The sequence below is a fragment of the Epinephelus fuscoguttatus genome, linkage group LG20, assembly GCF_011397635.1.
Source record: "Epinephelus fuscoguttatus linkage group LG20, E.fuscoguttatus.final_Chr_v1".
Lineage (NCBI taxonomy): Eukaryota > Metazoa > Chordata > Actinopteri > Perciformes > Serranidae > Epinephelus > Epinephelus fuscoguttatus.
The window spans coordinates 34,588,543-34,611,458 of NC_064771.1; the positions used below are offsets into that span (position 1 = coordinate 34,588,543).

A 22,916-nucleotide genomic window follows, 5' to 3' on the forward strand; every position below is an offset into this window, starting at 1 on the left:
TCGTGCACTGTTACGGCTCTACAGAATGAAGCTGTTCAATAACAACAGCTCTTGAAAATGTAAAACTGAGTTGTACTTGAGTTACTAAAAAAAGGGCAGAAAATGGAAACAGTCAAGAAAAGTACAAGTACCTCAAACTTGTACTTCAGTTCAGTGCTTGAGTAAACGTACTTCGGTACTTTACACTGTTGACTAAAGCTTTAGTGTGTCCCAGTTTATTAACTTTAGACTTTAGACTGGGAATCGGTGCCAAAGGAACCGACCAGTAAATCATCAAATTGTGTGTGTGTGTGTGTGTGTGTGTGTGTGTGTGTGTGTGATGAGTTGGTTTGTATCATGAGAGCTCCTGGATCTGAGCTGTCACTTGGTTTGATCCTCTAGTGCTCAGAGCTCTCCGCCCTTGCGTAACCCGTGCGTAAAACCAGGAAATCCATGCGCGTAAACCCCCAAAAAGAACCTGACAGGCGGGTTCGAGATAAATAAATGACCTCCTCTCAACCCACTGAGTCCAACACACACCCCACTCACCCCCTCCAGCCCGCTGGTCACTCACCCATGTTGTATCCGTACGGGGACTCGGTGGCTCCGTCCTGCAGGCTCGCCAGGATCTCGCCCTTCCCCACATCGCTGTCCCCCACCAGCAGGAACTTGAGCAGAAAGTCATACGCCCTGGCCGGGCTGCTTCTGTGGCTCATCCTCGCGGCAGATGACAGCTGCCGTGTCCCATCATGAGATGAGACTCGGCAGCACCCAGCCGAACACCCCCTCCTCCTCCTCCTCCTCCTTTAACACCCCGGTCCAAGGCGGGAGGACGGGAGACAGAGACGTGTAAAGTCCGCCGAAATAAATCCGCGACGGTTAAAGTCTCCCCCGCGATCCACGAGAGACTCTGCGCGTGTTCACACGCAACAAACAGTTGGGTCACCTGGTTCAGCCTGTGTCCAGAAGAGCTACAAGTGTCCAGCGTGAACCACCAACACTGACAACAATCACAGGACGCGGTTACTGCGTCCTCTGTGCCATCCGCGCGCTCTGGACGCGCCGCGCTTTTACGCACGAAGGTAAAAATCCTCTGGTTCAGTTCGGCTCCAGGACTCCGGACTGAGGAGGAAGAGCTGATGGGTCTGTGGCCTCACTCCCTCCGCCTCCTGCTCCAGCGGAGGTGGTGTCGAGGATGGGGATGGCGGAGGAGAGGAGGAGAGGCGGTGGGGGGGGGGGGGGGGTTCAGCCCTGCCTGCCTCTGTGTGATTGGTCCACCCCGTGAGTTGCTAGGGCAACCTCATGCCTGACGTTGAAGACGTCCGTCAACACACGCGAGCAGGAGTTTGATTGGCTTCCAGGAGTGACGTCAGGCTGGACGGGATGAGATGACCGCACCACTTCCTTTCTGAGTCTACAAAATAAAAGCTTCCCTTATCCCTGGTGCCAACATCACATGGTCAAAATAATCCCACATGCATTATCTAAAGACATTAATAACGATCTGAAATTAGACTTTAAATGGAAGACAATTTGTAAATTAAAGGTCCAGTGTTTGGAATTTAGAGACATCTAACTTAACCAGTTATGAAAACAATAACAGGTGATTACAAACTCATAGAAACATAGTTGTGAGTAATAAACTGGACCCTTCAAATATTTTTCGAGGCCACTGTTATCTCAGAATTAATAATTTGTTTTTGTTCATTACTGTCACATTTGATTTAGAGTTATAGAGTTATGGATCACCTCCAGATTCCTGTATAAACAAATGCCACCTTCAAACATGCAGCACTGAAGTGTTGCTTTTCCTCTGCTGCCACCTGGTGTCCAAACTCAGGCACATCAAGTATCTGAACCCCGACTTACAGAACAAAAATTCACATCTGTCCAGACTCATGTGAAGTCAGGACGGTTGACAATGCTTCACATGCTGCTGCAAAGACGTAACATATTCTAAAACATGGATGCTTCACACGCAGAAGATCTTTACAATCAGCAGTTTCAAGATTAGAGTCACCAATTCAGTATCTGACCAAATGTCTCCCCTTCTGTTCCTGAGATATGACTTTAAAACGTGATGATGTCACAGTCAAGCTGACCTTTGACCTTTTGACCTTCATTATTTTATCCTGTTTTTATCCTTTAGAAGATATTTGTGCGGAATTTTGTTATAATTGGGTGTGTGAATTCTTGAGTTATGGCCAAAAACATGCTTTGTGAGGTCACAGTGACCTTTGACCACCAAACCTAATCTGTTCATCACTGAGTCCAAGTGGACGTTTGTGCCAAATTTGAAGAAATTCCCTGAAGGTGTTCTTGAGATGTTGTGCTCATGAGAATGGGACAGACGTACAAATAGACAGGCCAACATTAATATAAACAGACGGATGTACATACCTCGGAAAAGATGGACGGACAACCTGAGAACATAATGCTCTGGCGACAGCTATCGCAGCACGGCGCCATCTTAATGTCAAGTTTTTTGCTCATGAAATTAGAGCTCGTAAAACAACAGATCCTAAATATTTAATTCTCTCACGCTGCCCATTAACAGTCTCACGTCTTCGAATGTTTTCATCGCTGTGTTGTTAAACTGGTTTGAAAATCTTGAACGGCGATTTTTAAAAACCAGCAAACGACTGTCGGCTCAGTGAAATCTCTGCAGAGGTCCAGATTCAGTTTGTAGTCATAATTTATTCAGATATTTTCAGTCTTTAAAACAATTATCAGCTGTAATCATGATCTCATTTATACATGTACAGTCTCTCAGACGTCACACACACAAACAGCTGGAGGTCTTCGGGTCTGAAGTCTCCACGTCTTTCATCGACAGGAGAGAAAGTTCAGTCTCCAGAGTTCTGACAGTTTTGTTCCTCAGTTCAGGTGAAATGTAGAAAAACTCATCCAGCCAACTCTTTTCTCAGAAAGGTTTCACCTCGACACCTTCAAATGTGTATCAGCCACCGAGAAGGAATTTATAGATTCTGACACTTTAAACTTGTTTCAGGACTTTTCAATGACTGTGAAGCTGCATTGAAGAATTCCAGGTTTTCCAGGATGAGTGAACACCTGGTTTATTCTGTTACAGTGAATTAGGACCACTGTTAGAAAAAATAAATGTGATATTTTGAGAATTAAGGTAAAATATTTAGGGGGAAAATGCAACTTTTTGAAAAGAAAAAAAATCTGCAAAATGTCTTCTTGTTCTCAGGCTACACTGAGTGAAATACATGAATCCTGAAGCTGCTTTTATGTGAAACCTCAGATGACACCCTGCTCCCATCTCATATTAAATTAAATCAGGACTTTGACTTTTCTATTGAATATTACACATCTTTCTTCAAATATTTTAACTTTATTCTCAGAATAAAATCTAGAATATTTTGTTTACAACCTTTACAGTGGACCCTCAAACTCTGAGACACTGAAAACAACAAGACTTACACTGAAGCTTTTTACTTGATTTAATAAAAAAAAATCTGGTTGTTGTTTGGTTTCAGTCTTTTTTGGGGGAGCAATGCATTTCACATTAAAAACAAATACTTCAGTGAGTCTTGGATTGTCTTTTTCCTTTCACTTTTACTCGCACTGAGATTTGAACCAGAACTAGCCTCCTAGTTTCCGTGACCCTCCCTGTGTGTACAGATCAGTTGTAGCTGTATCCGGGCAGAGGGAGCTTCTGACCCTCCTTGGCCTCGAAGAAGGTGTAGGACAGGGTGATGGTGTCCACTCGGGCCATCCGGGGGTCCTCGTCAAACTCCGGGTCGATGTAGAAGAAGACGGGCATGTCCACCTCCTCGTGAGGGTTCAGTCGCTGCTCCTCGAAGCAGAAACACTGCAGAGGGACGACCACAGAAATATTAGTTGTGATGTATTCAGACAATCTGGATCTTCTTTTAAATGTTTTTATTGTGAACATCACTTTCAAAGATAATAAAACCGTTCCGTCAGGCTGCTTTTTTACATAAACACACAGAATGTTAAAGACGTAGAAGGAACACACTTAAAGGTCCAGTGCCTCAGACTTAGGGGGATTTAGTGACACTGAGCAGTGAGGATTGCTGATTGCAACCAGCTATAACTTCTCCCAGTTACAATTACTTCAGTTTTCATTGTTACAGAGGTTTTTACCGGGAGCTGAATTATCCACAGAGGTTTCTTTCTTAAACCGGTAAAAACAATTAATAAAGCAGTTAAATGTTGCAAAAATTAGTGTTTTTCTGACTGCGAACTACGGTAGAGATGCAAACGCAAATGTCCCAATCTAGAGTTAGTGTTTGGTTTGTCTGTTCTGGGCTACTGTAGAAACATGGTGGTGCTATATGGCAACCTCTGCAGACAACGACTCATTTTAAGGGAACAAAAACACTACAAATAAGGATAAAAATAACAATGATAATATTAGTATGACGTTACACTACCTGGATCTTGTTGAAGTACTGCCCGGCCTCGAAGGGCACCACGTTGTAGGTGGAGATGCCGATGATGGGTTTATTTGTGGGGTTCTTTGCTCTGTAGAAAGCGAGCGCCGTCTCACCTGGAACCACCTGCACAACAAACACATTAAAGTTTCTGATTAATCTCAGAAAGGTCATCGTCATGCAGTTGGACTTTCACTTGAAATTTGAATTTATTTCAGTCTTCAACCAATAATGGAAAGAAAAAGGCAAGAAAGATATCACATGAAACAAGATCAACATTCAGCATAAAAATAAACTAACTGTGGTCAGATTTGCTTTAAATAAGAAATAAAAGACTTCTGAGGAAACATTTATTAAGTGACAGGTTGGAGAGACTTAAGATGTGTCGCCTTCACATTCTCGCACACAGAGTTTTCACGAGACTTGCTGTACGATAATCTGATTTCTATTGATAAGGAGTGTTGGTGTTGAGGAGGAACCAGATCTTACGTAGATCTCCGTCTGCTGCGGTCTGAAGTTCCACTGCATGCTGGCGTGTGTGTCTGCGTTGAAGGTGATCTTGAGGACCCGCTCCTTCACTGGCTTCATTGTCTCCACCTGATCTGCGTCATGTCCGGCCACCGCCATGCCGCCGAGCCCCGAGGCCTGACAGACAAAACAGAAAGGTCACACAGGCAGGTGCTGAGCTTGAGCACATCAGGGACAGGAAGTGTCTCCTCACCTGGCAGTAGAGCCTGTAGAGCGGCACTGCAGCGTACGACAGGCCGATCATCCCCACCCCTGCAGCGGCAATGTACGTCAGCACTGTCTTGTTCCTGGTTTTCCAATCCTCCTCGTGGCTCCTGGACTTCCTTCCTCGGCTCTTGGTGCCTCGGCTCTGTGTGTGGAGGCGCAGGGGGAGCCTCCGTCGCAGGAAGTGCTCAGCCTGAGAGTGCAGTGTCCGAGAGGCGTCGCAGCGCACACATCGTGTTAACAGGACCTGAGAGGCCTGAGAGCAGCGGAGGGACGGGCGCAGAAGAAGGGGGAGCAGCATGCTGGTACCTGCAGTTAGTCCACACCTGAGGTTGGGTCGGTGGGGTGAACTCACCTGATGGAGGACAAACAGTGGCAGTCAGCTCTGACAAACGTACACAAAATAAACACGATATACCTACGAAGTCCAGTAGATGTGAACTAGAAAAGGGAACATTATTTTCATAATGATCAAGATATTTTATTTTATATATATATATATATATATATATATATATATATATATATGTATGTTATCATTTAGTCTATTAAATATTAGAAACGCTCACATTTGAAATAAATAAATAAATCCAACCAATACTCCTCCAGAAGGTGAGAACACAAGTCCAGTCAAAAAAAGCTGAATTTTGATGCCACCTTACTTGCTGACCAAACTCCATTCAAAAAAGGTTTAATTTCAGTGCCAGGTTGCCAACTAACATGACATATGCCTTTCAATAGGACTAAATACTAACCCCAACTTAATAAAAGTCACTCTATGATATGAGTCACTCTCTAAGCACCAACTTTTTCTATGTGAATTGAGCCAGAAATATGACTACCCTATCTGTGGCGGTCAGTAGAAACCAAGTGCTTGCTAAAACTGACATTTTAATCATTTAGGTTGGTCCCATGTTTGCCGAATACACCAGCGAACACCGACCATCCTCATAATGTATCCCGTTGTATTGTAGTTTACATATCTGTTTGTGAAATCACATAAAAGTCTTAAATTGTCATGTTTTTGAACGAGGTTCGTGAGTTAGTTTAACCGCAGTAAAGCAAGGTTATACAACTGTTATAAGCCAAAGTGAAATTACAGGTTCTATTTCGCTTTAATTATACTGAATGAACAGGTTGTTTGTCTGAAATATTTATTTTAAGTTCGCTTTTGTAACAGAAGGAGGGACCAGTAAATGTCTCTGACCTGCAGTGTCCAGGAGTCACCGGCGTATTAGCTTAGCTTAGCCACCATGCTAACAAAACTACTAATTTGGTTGAAAACACGTTTAATTTATATATAAATATAATACAAACAAATATTTAAAATAATGTTTCGCACGCTGTTACCTTTGAGGAGGAACTCCGCTGTTATTCACCGCTGAACAGAAACATGTTACCAAACATCTTACGCGGAAACACACACCGGAAACATAGAGTGCAACACAGAATTAGCTCCTCCTTTAGATGCGGGCTCAAAGGTTCCGCCCACACACGGGTCATATGGTGTTTATTAATAATACGGTGATTACAATGTGTTGACAAACTTGATTAAGAGTTGTCAATTTCAGTTCTCTTACCGGCATATTTTTAGTAACATTTCATAATTTAACATAATTATTTTCAGTTATATTTTAGTGATATAATATAATTATTTACACTAATATTTCTGCAGCTTATTTTCGGTATATTTTCAACTCTATTTTAGTAATTTAATATATTAATTTCAGTTATATCTGATATATATCTGGTATATTTTAATTGATATTGTAATAATTTAATACCATTATTTTATGTAATAGTTCTGCAGTATAATCTGCATATTTTCAGTAATATCATATAATAATTTACTATAATTAATTTCAGTAAAAAGTAATACTGGTTTGTCCAGTATATTTTCTGTAAGATTTTAATTAATCAATACAATTATTTTATGTAATGTTTCAGCAATCTAATTTGCGTATTTTCAGCAATATGTTATCAATTTAACATAATCATGTTACATAAAACTTTAGCAGTTAAACTGGTATATTTTAGGTATTTTTTTTTAATAATTTGAAACATTTATTTTCAATAATATATTAATAATTTGTTCTTATCATTTTAGCATTATTTTAATAATTTCATTGTTTAAAGTAATGCTTTAGGTTCAGGTTCAGGTTCAGGTTAATTTATTTATACCCATAGCTAGATTAGTTTTGCAGAAAGATGATGACATCCACTCAGCAGACAAATGACAAAACAATGTAACATGAAACACAGTAAAAACAGACTGAGAAATAAAAATAAATAAATGAATGAATAAATGAATTAATTAATTAAAAAAAATAAAAATAATAAATAAAAACAAATAAAATAAAAATAAATAATGAAATAAATCATGAGAAAAATAAAACGAAATAGAATAAAATAAAATAAGATAAAGGTGCTCAAGTTTCCACCAATCATTAATAATTAAAAATGTAATTTAGTAATATTTTAATACTTTGATATATTTGTTTTCATAGTTTTAATTGTATTTAAGTAAAGGATGTGTAACAGGTTTATACAGAAGTTATGTTACAAATGATATGAATGTGATAATATTGCATAGGTTATTCAGGTAATAATGATTGCCCGATACGGGATTTATACAGATGCTATCAATGTGAATATTAAAGTGTATAACATGTTTGTAGAGAGGTTATAAATGTGATAATAAAGGATGTAAAACAGGTTTATACAGTGTTTGTAAATATGATAATAAAGGATGTAAAACAGGTTTATACAGTGTTTATAAATGTGATAATAAAGGATGTAAAACAGGTTTATACAGTGTTTATAAATGTGAAAATAAAGGATGTAAAACAGGTTTATACAGTGTTTATAAATGTGATAATAAAGGATGTAAAACAGGTTTATACAGTGTTTATAAATGTGATAGTAAAGGATGTAAAACAGGTTTATACAGTGTTTATAAATGTGATAATAAAGGATGTAAAACAGGTTTATACAGTGTTTATAAATGTGATAATAAAGGATGTAAAACAGGTTTATACAGTGTTTATAAATGTGAAAATAAAGGATGTAAAACAGGTTTATACAGTGTTTATAAATGTGATAATAAAGGATGTAAAACAGGTTTATACAGTGTTTATAAATGTGATAATAAAGGATGTAAAACAGGTTTATACAGTGTTTATAAATGTGATAGTAAACGATCTACGGTGGCCGCGGCAGGTCAAAATCGCTCTCCGTGCTCGTTCCTCGGGGCTGCTGTAGTAATGGAGGGGGTCACAGTCGGCCAGGTATTTGATGCGGAATGCATCCTCAGCAAACGGCCGAGAAAGGTAAGAGCAGCGGCGGCTGAGGGCTCAGCGGGAACCGTAGTTTCCTCCGGACATGTTGTGACATCTTGTTTCCTCTTTCACAGGGGAAGTTTGAGTATCTGGTGAAGTGGAGAGGGTGGTCGTCTAAGTAAGTAAGCTAGCTGCTAGCCACACAGATGCTAACGACACATACACTGAAAAATGGCACCAAACAATGCCGGGCTCTGCCGCGGTGTTTACTCTGCTGCCGGGGGAGTTTATCCACACAATAAAAATACAGACAGCAGGTTTATCTTTAACACACTGACCAATAAACACGGAGCCGATACACTGAGCTGCAGCAGCCATTTCTGCTCTCATTATTCCGCTTGTGTGTGCCGTGTCCACACCGAGCAGCTGATGCTAACACCACTGTGTGTATATACTGTATATGGACCAGATGCACCAGTGCAGGCTGCAGGCTCCTCTGGCTCACCTGCATCAGGATCAGACACGGAAAATACAGTAATTGTTTCATGCTCATATACATTAATCCTCCAGTTATTGTGGTCACAAACCAGTATGACACCAGTAAACATCATCATCTGTGCAGCTGGGTGCTGCTCAGTGTCACTGGACTCCTGCTGCACACTTTACATGTTCTACTGTGTCATATTATTAGGACTATAGTTTATATTTTATATGATAATCTGATCAGGTTTACTGGTTGAAGGTTTTCACAAACAAGGAGTTGGTGTTTTTGTGCATAACAGTGAATTAAAATAATAATAATAAATAATTAAGAGAAAATAAAAAGCACGTACTGAGACGGTCAAGGATTGATGATAAAAATATGAAAGATATATCTGATTTTAAAGTGAAGCAAACATGCACAGTATAAATTATAATGTGTGCAATGTACAGAGATGATAATCCCAAAGATGTGCTTTAATTTAACACACTGTGTGACAGACGTGGAGACTTTGTGTTAAAGTCATTTGTAACAACAGTTATTTTTATCACTCATTACTCTAATGCAGTGGTTCTCAACTGGTCTGTCCTCAGGACCCACATTTTTCCTCAGTCATTAAGTCGTGACCCAAATTTTTGACTCTCCACTCAAATCTATTTCACAGACACTTCCTTGAAATTTTATGACTTTTTTCATGAAATACAATAGTCTTTTGGCGCATATTCATGTCTGTTCATCATCTTTACATTGACTATTGTATGTGATATACAGACTAACATTTTGAGAATTTCTAGAAAATATTTCTAGAAAAAAAGTTGTAAAATTACATGAACAAAGTTAAAATTTTTAGAAAAACAAAGAAAAGAAAGAAATCATAAAAATTTTGAGAAAAAAGTAAGATTGTAAGGAAAAATCATAAAATTTTGTTAAAAAAGTCAAAATATAGAGAAAAAAAATCATAAAATTTTGAGACAGAAATCGTAAAACTTTAAGAAAAGGTCATAAAATTTTGAGGACAAAAGTTACAATATTTCACAAAAGATTTGTGAAGCCGTGACCCAGTCAAAATGACCCTGCGACCCACTTTTGGGTACCGACCCACCAGTTGAGAACCACTGCTCTAATGATTATTATTATTTTTGTCATATTTTTGTCATTATTTTCATAAATGAAATGTCAAAAAAATATAATAAATGCTTTAATGTGTACATTAACCCTCCAGGTATTGTGGTCACAAACCAGTATGACACCAGTTCAGGTTCAGTGTCACTGGAGGTTTTATTTGGACTTCAGATTATATGTTATAATTAGGGCTGAAAATAATTATTTCATTTTCTCTTAGTTTGCCGATTATTTTCTTGATTAATCCTGATTAATGTCAGAAAATGATCGTAAATGCTCATCACGTCTTGTTTTGTCTGAACAACAATCCTGAAATATTCAGTTTGCAGCAATAGAAATCAGATATAAGCAGAATATTTGCACATTAGAGGCTGGAAAATGAGAATGTTTTGAGATTTCTGCTTAAAAAATGGCTGAAATCATTAATCATTAACTATAAATAGTTAAACCTCCTTCATCCTGCAGGGTCTGTCATAGTTTACATGTTGCTGAATCAAGCAGAGTTTAAACTCACTGAACTTCACTTTAAAATTAAAATGGATGAAATGACTGTATGCGTCACTCATTGTCACATTTAGTGTCAGTTTCCTCTCACAAACACAAACTGTTGTTTCCAGTTGTTTCTGTCGACTATATAAAGTGATGATATCTCAGTACTTTGGTCTCAGCTTGTTGTGCCACCCCTCAAATGTCCATAAAAATCACCTGCTGCGGGTTTTAAGTTGTGACACAGAACTCAAACTGAAAAACTAAAAGTATAAAATACGGAGGAGAGGTTTTATTGATCCTGCTGTTCGTCTTTAAAGTTTTTCTGTTGTGTTAAAACAGTTTTCTGATGTTTTCAGGCACAACAGTTGGGAGCCAGAAGAAAATATATTGGACCCGAGGCTGCTGGCAGCTTTCCATAAGAGGTGTGTGTGTGTGTGTGTGTGTGTGTGTGTGTGTGTCAGTAGATTATTTTTATGGGACATTTTGAGATAGTAGCAGGTGTTGTTGAAAGTAAAGAAACAAATACTGATGAAGATTGAAGTGATTTAAAGACAAAAGACACAAGGTTGAGCTGCAGCTTATTTTTATTATTGTTTAATCTGTCAGTTTTTATAGCGATATATTCCCTTCATCTTTTAGTCTGGTGAAAAAAAAAAACAATTTTTAAAGGTGATGTCCTCACGTTAAATTTTTTTCAACTGACCGACCAAAACATTCACATATATTCATATAAAACAGAGAAAAGTAACAAATCTCCACAACGCTGTTTTTAGTTTTACATAAAATTCTTAGGATAATGTCCGCTCACTGGAAATGTTCCAGCGCTTTCAACCACAGCTCATGGCCTTCAGTAAATTAACCTTTAAAGCTCAAAATAAACTGAAGCAACAGGACCAATTAGGGGCCGTGCACATGCTGCGTCTTGAGCCGCCTGGAAGACGTGAGGTCGGGTGCAGGGTGCTGCTCTTATGCCTTTTTCTGTGAGGTGCCCTGAACAGGTGCTCAGGAGCATGTGCGCACAGCGATGGTGTCACTTTGGTGTTTTAGCGTGCCTGCCAGGCCTCTACATTGAAAACAATGGATGTGAGGGTGCAAAAAACATGGCATGTGTACGGCCCCTTAGCAGTAAGATGTGTTAAATCAGTGGTTCCTAAGTGGTCCATCCACAGGGTCCAGATTTCTAAGTCAGTAGTTTAAGGTCCACACAGTCTGCTGTCTTTTTGTCACTCACTCAGTAACAGGAAACAACGCTTCAGATTAAAAGCTCCGTGCCAGATATTCATTGTATTTAAATGTGAAGTGTGTTTTTTACAAGCTGACATATTCGAGAGTCGCTTGGCGTCCATTCAGAATAGACCCACGACCCACTTTTGGACCACGACCCACCAGTTGGGACCAGCTGGGCACTGTTAACAGTCTGTCCACCTGTTTATATGAATCTGCATGTTTGATGTGAAATATTGTGTAAATGTTTCTCAGAGAACAAGAGCGGGAGCTTCTGTTCCAGAAGAAAGGAAAGAGGCCGAGAGGACGACCGCGGAAGATTCTGGTAACTCTTCTTTCCTCCAGTGTTTCATGTACAGAAGAAACTTTACTTCAGTTCGAGTCATTTTATTCTTCATCTTTTCAGCAGCCTGCACCAGCAGCCACAAAAGACAGCCGCTCCTCATCCTCCTCTTCCTCTGGCCTTACATCGTCCGCCTCGTCCTCTTCCTCAGAGGATGAAGAGCACACAAAGAAAGCGAAGCCCGGCCCTCGTGTCCACCCCGTCCCCCAGAAGAGGCCTCAGATCGTGCTTGCCAAATCCGACCCTCCCCGAAAGAAGAAGCGTGGGAGGAAGCCGCTCCACCCTGACCTGAGGGCGTTAAGACAAGCAAAGAGCAGACCACCTCCTCCTCCTCCTTCACCTCCTCCTCCTCCTCCTCCACCACGCCACCACCAGGTGCTCAGACCACCCAGGGAGGAGCCTCGACCCGGGGTGAAGAAACCTCTGCAGCCGGCCAGCTTCACTTACACCGGGCTGAGCAGGACCTCCAGAGACGAGGCCGCCTCCGCCTCCCAGACCTCCGCCAGCTCCTTCTCCCAGACAGCCGCCTCCAAACCGGGATCCCTCAGCTGCATCTGGACCAGTCGCTCCATGTCTCCGTCCTCCTCCTACAGCAAAACCAGTCCATCCCCACAAAGTAAGAACTCTCTGTCCGAGCTGAAGCGCTCCATCTCAGAAACGAGCAGCAGCAGAGGAGACGGGTACAAGGTGTCCGCGCTGAAACAAGGTGGAGGTTCAGGGTCGTTGGGTTTGCACAGCAGCTTCGGGGGAGGCCAGACGGCAGTGCAGCGCTCCCCGCTGAACCAGAGGAGGCACGACGGCACCGGGTTGGTCCAACACAAGCAGCAGAACCTCTCCAAAGCGTCATCCTCACCTACGCCTCGAGACAGAGCCAACCAGGCGCTCAACCTCCGAGCTCTCAACCTGCAGAGCGTCAGCAAGCTGCCGGCCGGCAGCAGCCTTCAGGGGAACAACGCCGGAGCTGCGTCGTCGAGGTCGAGCTTAAGGAGCGGCAGCGGCATGGTTGTTAAAGGAGGAGTGGGTGGGATCAAAGAGACTCGAACATCAGCCGGTGGGCAGCGGTCTGGACTGGCAGCAGGCGGCGGTGCAGAGCAGGCGAGGTTAAGGGAGGACAGGGGGAAGGAGATGTTAGGAGACGCTAAGAAGATGACAGGAAGCAGCTCTGCACGGGGGAACGGCAGCGGGAGGCACGAGGAGAGGAAACACGGGCTTGGCTCTCAGAACCGGAGCCTGAATGAGCTCAGCACCGGCGACTCAGATGAGACCAGCAGCAGCGAATCAGAGCACGACGCCTCGCTGTACCCAAACAACAGCAGGCCCAGCCTCGGCAACGACGCCACGGAGTCCGACACAGAGACAGACTGGCGGCCGGCCCGGAGCCTCCTGGAGCACGTATTCGTCACAGACGTCACGGCCAACTTCATCACGGTGACGGTGAAGGAGTCGCCGACCAGCGTGGGATTCTTCAACTCACGGAATCACTGAAGGACGACTGCAGAGCTGAGCTGAACTGTCCTACAACACTTCCTACAACAGCTCTCAGGGTTCCTACGATCCAGGCGTTCTCGGCTCTTTATACGTTTAGAAATGCACAAAAAAGTCTGGGAGCTTCTTGTGCTGCCGAACAGACGATACAGTTTGTGTGGTTTCAGTAATCCAGTGATGTTACATAAGTAGTAGAAGACAAACACGGTGGAGAGATCATACTGCATATGAAATCCCTTTTGGTTGTTGAAACAGTGTAGGAACCCTGAAGTTTAGACCCTGTTTGCACCTGATAGTAACACGCAGTCTGTGTCCTGAGAGGGAGGAGTGACAGTCCAAGGATTATTATTCAGTCCTGGAAGTTATTCCTCCACCCATCGTCCTGCAGTCACAGTTTGCAGGGCTGATATTTGTCTTCAAACACCAGCGTCTCAGTTCAATTGTACTGTTTTCTCCAGATATGCAGATCAGCTCTCTGAGATCTCTGCTGCTTCCACCTTCGTATAATGGAGGTAAATGGACTTTAGTTTGTGGTGGTGCACTTAATAATTAATACCTCAAGATCATTTCCTGGAAACAGAGTCCCAGCTGCTCAGATTAACCCACAGACTTGCATCAGAAGCATCTGGTGCAGAGACCTAAATATAAAACTGAGTTTGGTGTGTGGTGGAGCATTTAAAACAAGAGCACAGACCTCCACCAAGGCCAAACACCCAACCTTGCAGTGTTAATGAAAGTGAAAAATGATTTTTGGAGCCGCTCCAAAATTTAAAGGGTTCCCGTTCTACACCCTTCCACATAGTTTCATAAAAATCGGTTCAGTAGTTTTTACGTAGCTCTGCTGACAAACAAACAAAAAAAAACAAAGCGGAGATAATGAGATTCTTCTTGCTCAGAGAAACCACAGACGTGACTGAGGGGAGTCGGGAGGCATTAAATCGTAACTTTCTTGAATGGAGTTTGGTTTGCTGTGAAGCATCCAGAACTAATAACAGACACAAAAGGAATAAAGTCCCAGCTGCTCCGAGAAAACACAGACCTCACTGAGGAGAGTCGAGTGGCTTTATATGGTTTTCTGAATGGAAGCTGGTTTGCGGTTTAGAATTAAAAACTGAAAACAAAAAGATATAAAATCCTCGTTGCTCCGACAAAAACCACAGACCTCACTCTGCACAGTCGGGGGTTAAATCATAACTTTTATGAATGGAGTTTGGTTTGGACAGAGTAGATCAGCAACTTAGTCGTCAGTCAAAGGCCACTTACTCGGCCTTCTGCCTAATCTCATGGTCTTCATCGGCAGATACAGTTTGCTCCATTGTCATCACGTGAATGCATTTTTGGTCATGTGATCACAGGTCATGTGACAGCTCCATCCAGCGATGAAGACCATGACGGTGCAAATGAAAGAAAACAAAAAGCGAGTAAGAGGACTTTGAGTGAAGATGATTGTTTTTTACCTTTCCAATGACCGACGCTGGGTTTTCAGATCAGGTGACGGATCTCCTCTCAGCCCACAGACTGCATTTTATTAAACGGTGTAGAAACAAGGTTTAAGAACTACAGATGGATGTATGACATCATCACCTCTCCAGTGCCTAAGGTTCCTCCCAGTCTATCGAGCCCACTGCCACCACTCAGCTGCTTGTGACGATTAGTTTGAGTAGGACATGTTGTGCTTTTCGGACCTGTATCCAAACTAAATATGTGGCTTCATCCAGGGCAGCATGTTTAAATTAAATATTCAAAAACACACAAAAAAAAAACAACAAGTGAAGTCCGTCTGTGATTGGTTCATCTTCATCCACACACACACACACACACACACACACACACCCGTCAGGTTTCTGTCCTCGTCTTTTAGTTCTCTTCGGACCAAAGCTGTTATTGAATGTGAATGATCTTGTTTATTGATTTGTATTATTGACAGTATTCCTTGCACTACGCACAGTATCAATGTAAGCTGACATCCCATTATCACTTATATTTACCAATTTTATACCATTTTAATACATTGGCTGTCACAGTGTCTTTTGGAGTTGAAATATGTGTTAATTTATATTTGTAAATAAGTTTTGTTTTTTCATGTGATGACTGATATCTATCTGGTGCTCATATTGGCTGACTAGCTTCAGATTCTTGTAGCCTGTGTGCCTCTCTGCCATTTTCAAGGTATTTGAAATAAACCGTAAGTACCTAAAGAACTAAACTGTTTCAGGCTGTGACTGCGCTTCACATCTTCACCAGCAGGTGTCTCTGTTGGACTGTTTGTAGTGACTCCACCTGTGTGTCCAGGTAGAAGAAGAAGAATCTGCCCTGATCAGATCCACTGTCGGTCTGTTTGTAAAATCCAGGAGATAATCTGGGGTTTTGTAATTTATACTTTTGGTGAATCACCTATGACAAACACTATTTACTCATTTTGTTGTTGAGACAAACCACAAACTGAACAATAAACTGAGCAAACAGATTAATAATCTACTGTATGTGTAGGTGGATTATATATTCCCAGCAAAAGAATGGACTGATAATCTGCGCGCACAAATGATTTAATAAACCCAGCAAACTAATGGACTGAATAATTTGCATGAGCAAACAACTAAATGCAACAATTGAATGAACTCAGCGTGAGAACGGATTAATAATCTGCTTTAAAAACAATTTTATAAATCCAGTGAAAGAAAGGATTATTGATCTGTGTGTGGAATTTAATCAAGTCAAAGAGAGAACGGATTAATAATCTGTGTAAATGGTTAAAAAGAAAACCCAATGGATTAATAAACTGTTTGAATTAAAGATGAAGATTTACTAAACCCAGCGAAGAACAGATTAATAATCTGTGTATGAACACTGGATACAAACAATTAAATGAACCCACCATAAAACCGGATTAAACGATTTAGAAAACAGGAAAATAAATAAAGTGAACTGAGAGATCAATGAACCGACTGAGCGACCGGGTTAATGAGTGAATGAATGTAATAAAAAAGAAAATGAATGGATTAATAATCCACACGACTCATGAACTGTGCAAACAAACAGCTCACTAAACTGAGAAGGAATGAAGTAGTGAACTGAGTGAATGGATTAATAACCCCGGTGAACACACTGATCAGATGTGAATTAATTAGTCACGTAAAATCATTAATTAAATGTACAAATGAATTCATAAACTGAGCTTTTAAATGAGGAAACAGACTGATAAATGAACGCATTAATAAACAGTGAATGGATTAATAAATCCGTGTGACAAAAAGTGAAACATACATTTTGTCAGGTAACGTTCACCAGTCAAATAATTCAGTGAGAAGATAAAATTAACAGTTAATAAACCATGTAAATAAATAGATAAACCTTGTAAATGATTGATGAATAAATAATTTAATAATTAATGCATTAATAAAATGAGCAAACAAACAGACTAGTCTCCTGTGAACACACAGATTAATAAACATATTTATGAATGTACTGATGAACCACATGAAGAGGATTATAATCTGAAATGAAACAGATGAACAAATCCTGTGAACACACAGATTAACAAGCAGATTGAATCAATAATAACTTCTGCATTATGAGAGAAGAGAGAGAGAGTAATTTAATCCCAGTGCAGAATGACACTTTATCATTATTATTATTATTATTATTATCTTAATATCACCTGTTATTACATTAATAACTGCAGCTGTCAAATTAAAAACAATATTTGTGTCTGAAATGTGAAGAAAAACTGTGAAAACACTTGTGTAAATGTTCTTATAGTTACAGCAACAAAAACACAACTCATCACACACACACTTACACACACGATGTCTGCAGGTCCGTGTGTGTGTGAGTGTGTGAGTGACAGAGGCTGCAGCAGCGTCGGTGATTTATGTCCACAGTCGTGCAGAGAGTTGGTGGAATTTTCCCAAAATAAAGTTTGAGTAAACAGGCTGCGACAGACAGAGGGGCCCTCACACACACTGGTATGTATAAACAGTGTGTGAACAGTGTGGGGCAGTGTGATCACACACACACACACACACACACACACACTGACGCAGCCTCGGCTTCATGTAGTTTGTGCAGTCAGAACCAACACACACACCTTCACATGTTGTCACACTGACACAAGTCATTTATTTTAATGGAGTCTGAATGACAGACAGCGACTCGCTGCTGCCCCCTGGTGGCTGCTGGATACACTGCTTCATGCTCACAGGTGGACGAGTCCTGTCACATCTTCTCCTGAAGTAAAAGTACAAATACCAACATCTAAAAATACTTCATTACAAGAGCAAGTCATTCATTTAAATTCTGTTTACTGCAGAAATATGATCGGTGTTATTAAAGTGACAGAAGTCAGTAATACGGATCATTATGTAGGGAAACAGGTCTGTAGAGGGGGAGTGTTGAACTGATGACCCGGGGCCCCAGCTGGAGGAGGGCAGGCTCAAAAAGCCTGAAATAAAAAGTTTGGTTTTATTTCTACTTTTTTGTTTCTCCTTAACTTTGTGTAAAAAAAATACTGTAAGCTCTCTGGGGCAGCTCTCACCCTTTAAAGGTGCACAATGGTTTAGTCCGCCTCTGCACAGGGATTTGTTCCAAACCAACCCCCCAGGAACAGTGCAGGGCTTTGAAGCCAATTTAACACAAATCCAAAAGTGGTGTTACAACCACAGTGTGTCACGTGATGTCATGGAGCCCACAGAGACTTTCTCCCTTAGACTGATGTTGTGACAGAAACGTCTGTGAGTCAGTGGATACGTTTTTTTGAGCGTCACAACCTCGATGAAATGACTCGTTTCATGATCTAGATTTAATCCATTTGGTTTGATAACATTTCAAAAGTCTAGAAGAGTCACGAGGTTAAATCATCTTATACCCATCGAAGCTCGCCGAGTGCTAAACTGGAAGTCAGTGGCTCAGCAGGCAGAAGATCTGGGTAAGTTCATTCCACAGAAACTGAGCTTTTTGGCTTCACTGAACAACTTTCATAGGAACTCATTTATAAACATTGCGTACGCACAAAACGAGGCCTGAAAGAGGAGTTCGCCAGTTCCCACGCAAGAGCTGTGATGTATAAAAACATGATGGGAGAAACTTTGACCCATGTGCACCAACATTTTGGAGACAGGAAGTTGGCGATGCAGACGGTGACGTGGAAGCCTGACTGTTGAAACTGTCAAATATTTTTTGGTGCACGCCATGTTTGGCTTATTTTCCATATATATATATATATATATATATATATATATATATATATATATATATATATATATATATATACACTATATATATTGAGTGTGGATCCTACGCATTGTCTTCTTCTGCTGCCGGAGCACCAATGTACGCTGTCATGTCTTTTGCTAACAGAGAGAAATCATTGTTTCAAAAGATAACAGAAAGACGGACGCCTGACTTTGTAAAAATACATTTTAAAAGGTGTGTGAGAGACACATGGATCAAGAGAGGAACGGAGGCAAATATCAGCCTCTGTTCTCCTCGTCACTTGCACCAGATTATGCAGGAAATTATTAATAGAACTAAAACGTTACCCTGGTTTCCTCCCACACATACGGAAAAGTACCAACATCATAAAGTAGAAATACTTCATTACAATACAAGACCTGCATATGAAATCCTACTTAAGTAAAAGTACAGGGGTGTTACCAGAGGAATGTACTTAAAGTACAAGGAAATATTTCATATTTGACGAATATCTATCTCTAATAATATCTGATAATTTATTAATTTCTTATCCTCCTGAGACCCGAACTTTTGTTTGGTATGCTTTTTAATTTCTCCTTGCTATATGGGATCAGTAGGACCTGATAAGTATAAAAAACTAAACATTGTGAATCATAATTAAGTCCCACTGTCCTCAAACCAGATGATAATAACGAGTATTTCCTAATTATCAACAACTTATCTTCCTATTGTTGCTAAAATTAGTCAAATATGTTGCCATATCAAACTACGAACATTTTTAATCATAAATAAACAAGTTTCAACTATAAAATATGACCAGGTTCTGGACCTTATCCACTTTTGTGTCGGGATCGGCTGCAGACTGACTTGGCAGAGATGGCTGCCATCTTGTTTTTACATGGATTAGTGTATTGTGCTCTTACTACCACTAGATGGCACCAAAAAAGTCCATGAACAAGGACAACAGGTCTGAGTTAAGTAAAATAGAGTTGAAAGGGATAGTGCACCCAAAAATGAAAATTCAGCCATTATCTACTCACCCATATGCCGAGGGAGGCTCAGGTGAAGTTTTAGAGTCCTCACATCACTTGCAGAGATCCAAGGGGAGAGGAGGTAGCAACACAACTCCACCTAATGGAGGCTGACGGCGCCCCAGATTTAAACGTGCCTCTCTGTGCACCGTGCTTACGTGTGCACGCCAGACCAGCAAAAGCACGTGAACCATGTCTCACGGCCTCACGCAAGCACACACACGTGAGCGCGGTGCACAGAGAGGCAGTCAGAGCTACAGGCTACAATGAGGCTAAAAACAGAGTTCAAATGAGGTTTTTCCAAACAACTTTTTATGTCGGGGCTTCAGGACACTTGGATCACTACGGACGAGCAGTATGGAGATATTTTGTGGTTTCAATGATGTGTTTTTGGACGTTTGAATCTGGGGCGCCGTCAGCCTCCATTAGGTGGAGTTGTGTTGCTACCTCCTCTCCCCTTGGATCTCTGCAAGTGGCACAGGGTCTCAGGAGGTTATTGGAAACTTGAGTCTTCATACATGTTAAACTGTGCGCTCCGTGTTGGCCAGGGGTCGGCAACCTCTGCACACTCCCTGTGGCTTTGACAGAAAAACATGTAAATGAATAATGGTTATTTTTTAACATTTTAATTTTTCATTTATCATTGATGTAAGTCTTCAGAAGTTCTCACATTCTCACCGAATAAGAAAAACATTTTCACATATTATCAACTAAAATGTGCGTCATACATCTGCCAAACAAACTATCCCACTCCAGAGAGGCTGTGTTGTGGTCAAACATTCAAGAATGCTCATTTTGACCTGTTAATAATGTTGATAGGCTGATTTAAACGTAATCAGCTGTGTTGCCTTCATATAAAGCTCAAATATATTTTGTGGCTCCAGACAGGTTTTTTTTTAAACTATTCTGGTCAAAAATGTCTCATTAGATGTTTCCCCTTTTATCCACACCAGATTACCCAGGAAATGATTAGGAAACAACACACACAAACACAGTGGGATGACCTAACAGCAGACTGTGTGTGTCTGACTTGAGTCTCCATGTTGGTACAAACAACCAGATTGTCATCAATCTGCTGCTGAAGCAACACACACACACACACACACACACACACACACACACACACACACACACATGCACACACATAGTGACAAGTCCCAGTGTGTGTGTCAGTTTGTATTCCTTAGTTTTTATTTCTTTCTCTTTTTATCAGTGGTGACGAAAAAGTCTTCAGATTCAGATCTTTTACTTCAGTGAAATACTACTTGTAATACTACGGAGTAAAAATACTCTAATACAAGTCCTGCGTCAGAGAAAAGTACAAAAGTATTCACATAAAATTTACTTTAAGTACCCAAAGTAAAAGTACCCACTGAGCAAGCAACGTCTGTGGACGTGATATCAACTAGACTTGAACGTCCACAGACGTTGCTTGCTCAGTGGGTAGTCATGATGCAGGGTAATGATTATGGGGACGGAGGACGCTGAAAACTACACAGATAGCAGGACTGATGTGTGTGTGTGTGTGTGTGTGTGTGTGCTGGCGGCAGTCAGACCTGTCAGTGGGCGGCTGCAGAAGCCGTCTGTCTCCTCACACCAGAGTGAAGACCTTGAATCGTCTCAGTGTAACATCCGACTTCTCCCACTCGTCCTACCTGTCAGAACACACTGACTGCCCACACACACACACACACACACACACACACACACACACACACACACACACACACACTCTGTGTTCACCACTGTGTGTCTGGGAGGACCTTTATCTGTATGTCTGTGTACATGTGACTTGAGACTGGAGGAGCCGGGCATCAAACCGCCAATCTTCTACTACCACTACCACCTGAGCAACATCCACCTGACAGATGTGACATATCAAGACGGGGATCAAACAGCATCATAACGACACAGATGCAGCGGGTCGTTGGCATGCTGACTGCAGGAACGTCCACCAGAGCTGTTGCCTGCGAACCGAGCGTTCATTTCGCGACCATGAGACATCCCCAGTGTCGTTTCCGTGAATTTGGCAGTACATCCAACCAACCTCACAACTGCAGACATGTAACCACACCAGCTCAGGACCGCCACATCCAGCGTATTCACCTGCGTGTCATGTGAGACCAGCAGCCCCAACAGGTGATGCAACAATTTGTTTGTACGGCTGAAGAATTTCAGTCAGGAGAGACAGAGGAACAAAGTCAAGATAATATTTGATACAGAAAATGTGTTAACAGATTAACAGATGATTTGTGCTGATTAAGATTTAACAGAGGTCTTTTGGCACTTGGACACCAGAGGGAGATACATTGTGATCGAGGGACATCTGCACGGCAGCAGGATAAATCTCCCCATGGAGTCCACACACTGGTGGTGGTGGCTGATGACTCTGAGGCTGATGAATCCATAAAGACGAGGTGGTGATGGGGAGGTGGAGGCTGCGTACGGCTGCAGCAAGAAAGAACTACAGCAGGGGAAGAACCATATTTAAAATGAGGGGCAGTAAGATGACAGGCTGACGGAGAGGATGTGTCACTGTGCTATTGGTTGATTGTGAATCAGCTGATGACTCACTGACAGCCCCGAACACTGACACCTAGAGACAGTGAGTGAGCGTATGTGCAAGGACCGAATGGCTGAGAAACAAAACTTGCAACAAAAAACGGCCTGAGAATAAAAAGCATTGTCTTCCTGACTGAACTTTCGTTAGTTCAGTCCCCTCGCCTCACCTTCATACTCTTCATCCTCACCATGGCCTTGACCTGACAGCTGTTTCTCTCCGTAACTGACATGCAGTTGTGAGGGTGGTTGGATGTACTGCCCAATTCACAGAAACAACATAAGAGATGTCTTACGGTCATGAAATGAACATTCAGTTCGCAGGCAACAGCTCTGGCGGACATTCCTGCAGTCACCATGCCAACGACATGCTGCATCTGTGCCACTAGCCCCTTTTACACTGCCAGATTTTCTGCGAATGTTTGAAACGTTTTGCTGTCAAGTTGCGAGCGATTGCCGAGTTGATCCGAGGTGCCCAATTTTCCGCCGCGTAGGGTAGACATATTGGCGGAACCTTTTTGGTTTAAAAAGAACAAGGTGGCCTTCTGCAACAGGAGGGGCTGTTGAAGACTTGTGGGA

At 41.5% G+C, this 22,916-nt stretch overlaps 3 protein-coding genes across 4 annotated transcripts in view; 1 reads left to right on the top strand and 2 right to left on the bottom strand.

The window, feature by feature from the left end:
• rab40b (RAB40B, member RAS oncogene family) overlaps positions 1 to 1,179 on the bottom strand; it is a 29,219-nt gene extending 28,040 nt beyond the window's left edge. The window contains exon 1 of the mRNA XM_049562824.1: positions 554 to 1,179. Coding sequence (XP_049418781.1) covers positions 554 to 695 — 142 coding nt within the window. The 5' untranslated portion in view covers positions 696 to 1,179. The remainder of the gene's footprint in view (positions 1 to 553) is intronic.
• Positions 1,180 to 2,656: 1,477 nt separating this feature from the next.
• Positions 2,657 to 6,575, bottom strand: LOC125880403 (cytochrome c oxidase assembly protein COX11, mitochondrial). The gene is made up of 5 exons (XM_049562825.1): positions 6,486 to 6,575; positions 5,125 to 5,490; positions 4,893 to 5,048; positions 4,404 to 4,529; positions 2,657 to 3,817 (listed from the first exon to the last, which is right to left on the bottom strand). Exons 2-5 carry the CDS (start codon positions 5,434 to 5,436, stop codon positions 3,629 to 3,631), a joined length of 783 nt encoding a protein of 260 aa, XP_049418782.1. The 5' UTR covers positions 5,437 to 5,490; positions 6,486 to 6,575; the 3' UTR covers positions 2,657 to 3,628.
• Positions 6,576 to 8,365: 1,790 nt separating this feature from the next.
• On the top strand, positions 8,366 to 15,767 carry LOC125880404 (chromobox protein homolog 2-like). Of its 2 annotated transcripts, none has more exons than XM_049562826.1 (5): positions 8,366 to 8,464; positions 8,548 to 8,591; positions 10,862 to 10,927; positions 11,985 to 12,054; positions 12,136 to 15,767. In XM_049562826.1, exons 1-5 carry the CDS (start codon positions 8,399 to 8,401, stop codon positions 13,555 to 13,557), a joined length of 1,668 nt encoding a protein of 555 aa, XP_049418783.1. In that variant the 5' UTR covers positions 8,366 to 8,398; the 3' UTR covers positions 13,558 to 15,767. The 2 variants fall into 2 exon arrangements, with proteins under 2 accessions (XP_049418783.1, XP_049418784.1); XM_049562827.1 differs by having other exon boundaries at positions 12,139 to 15,767.
• Positions 15,768 to 22,916: the final 7,149 nt, after the last annotated feature.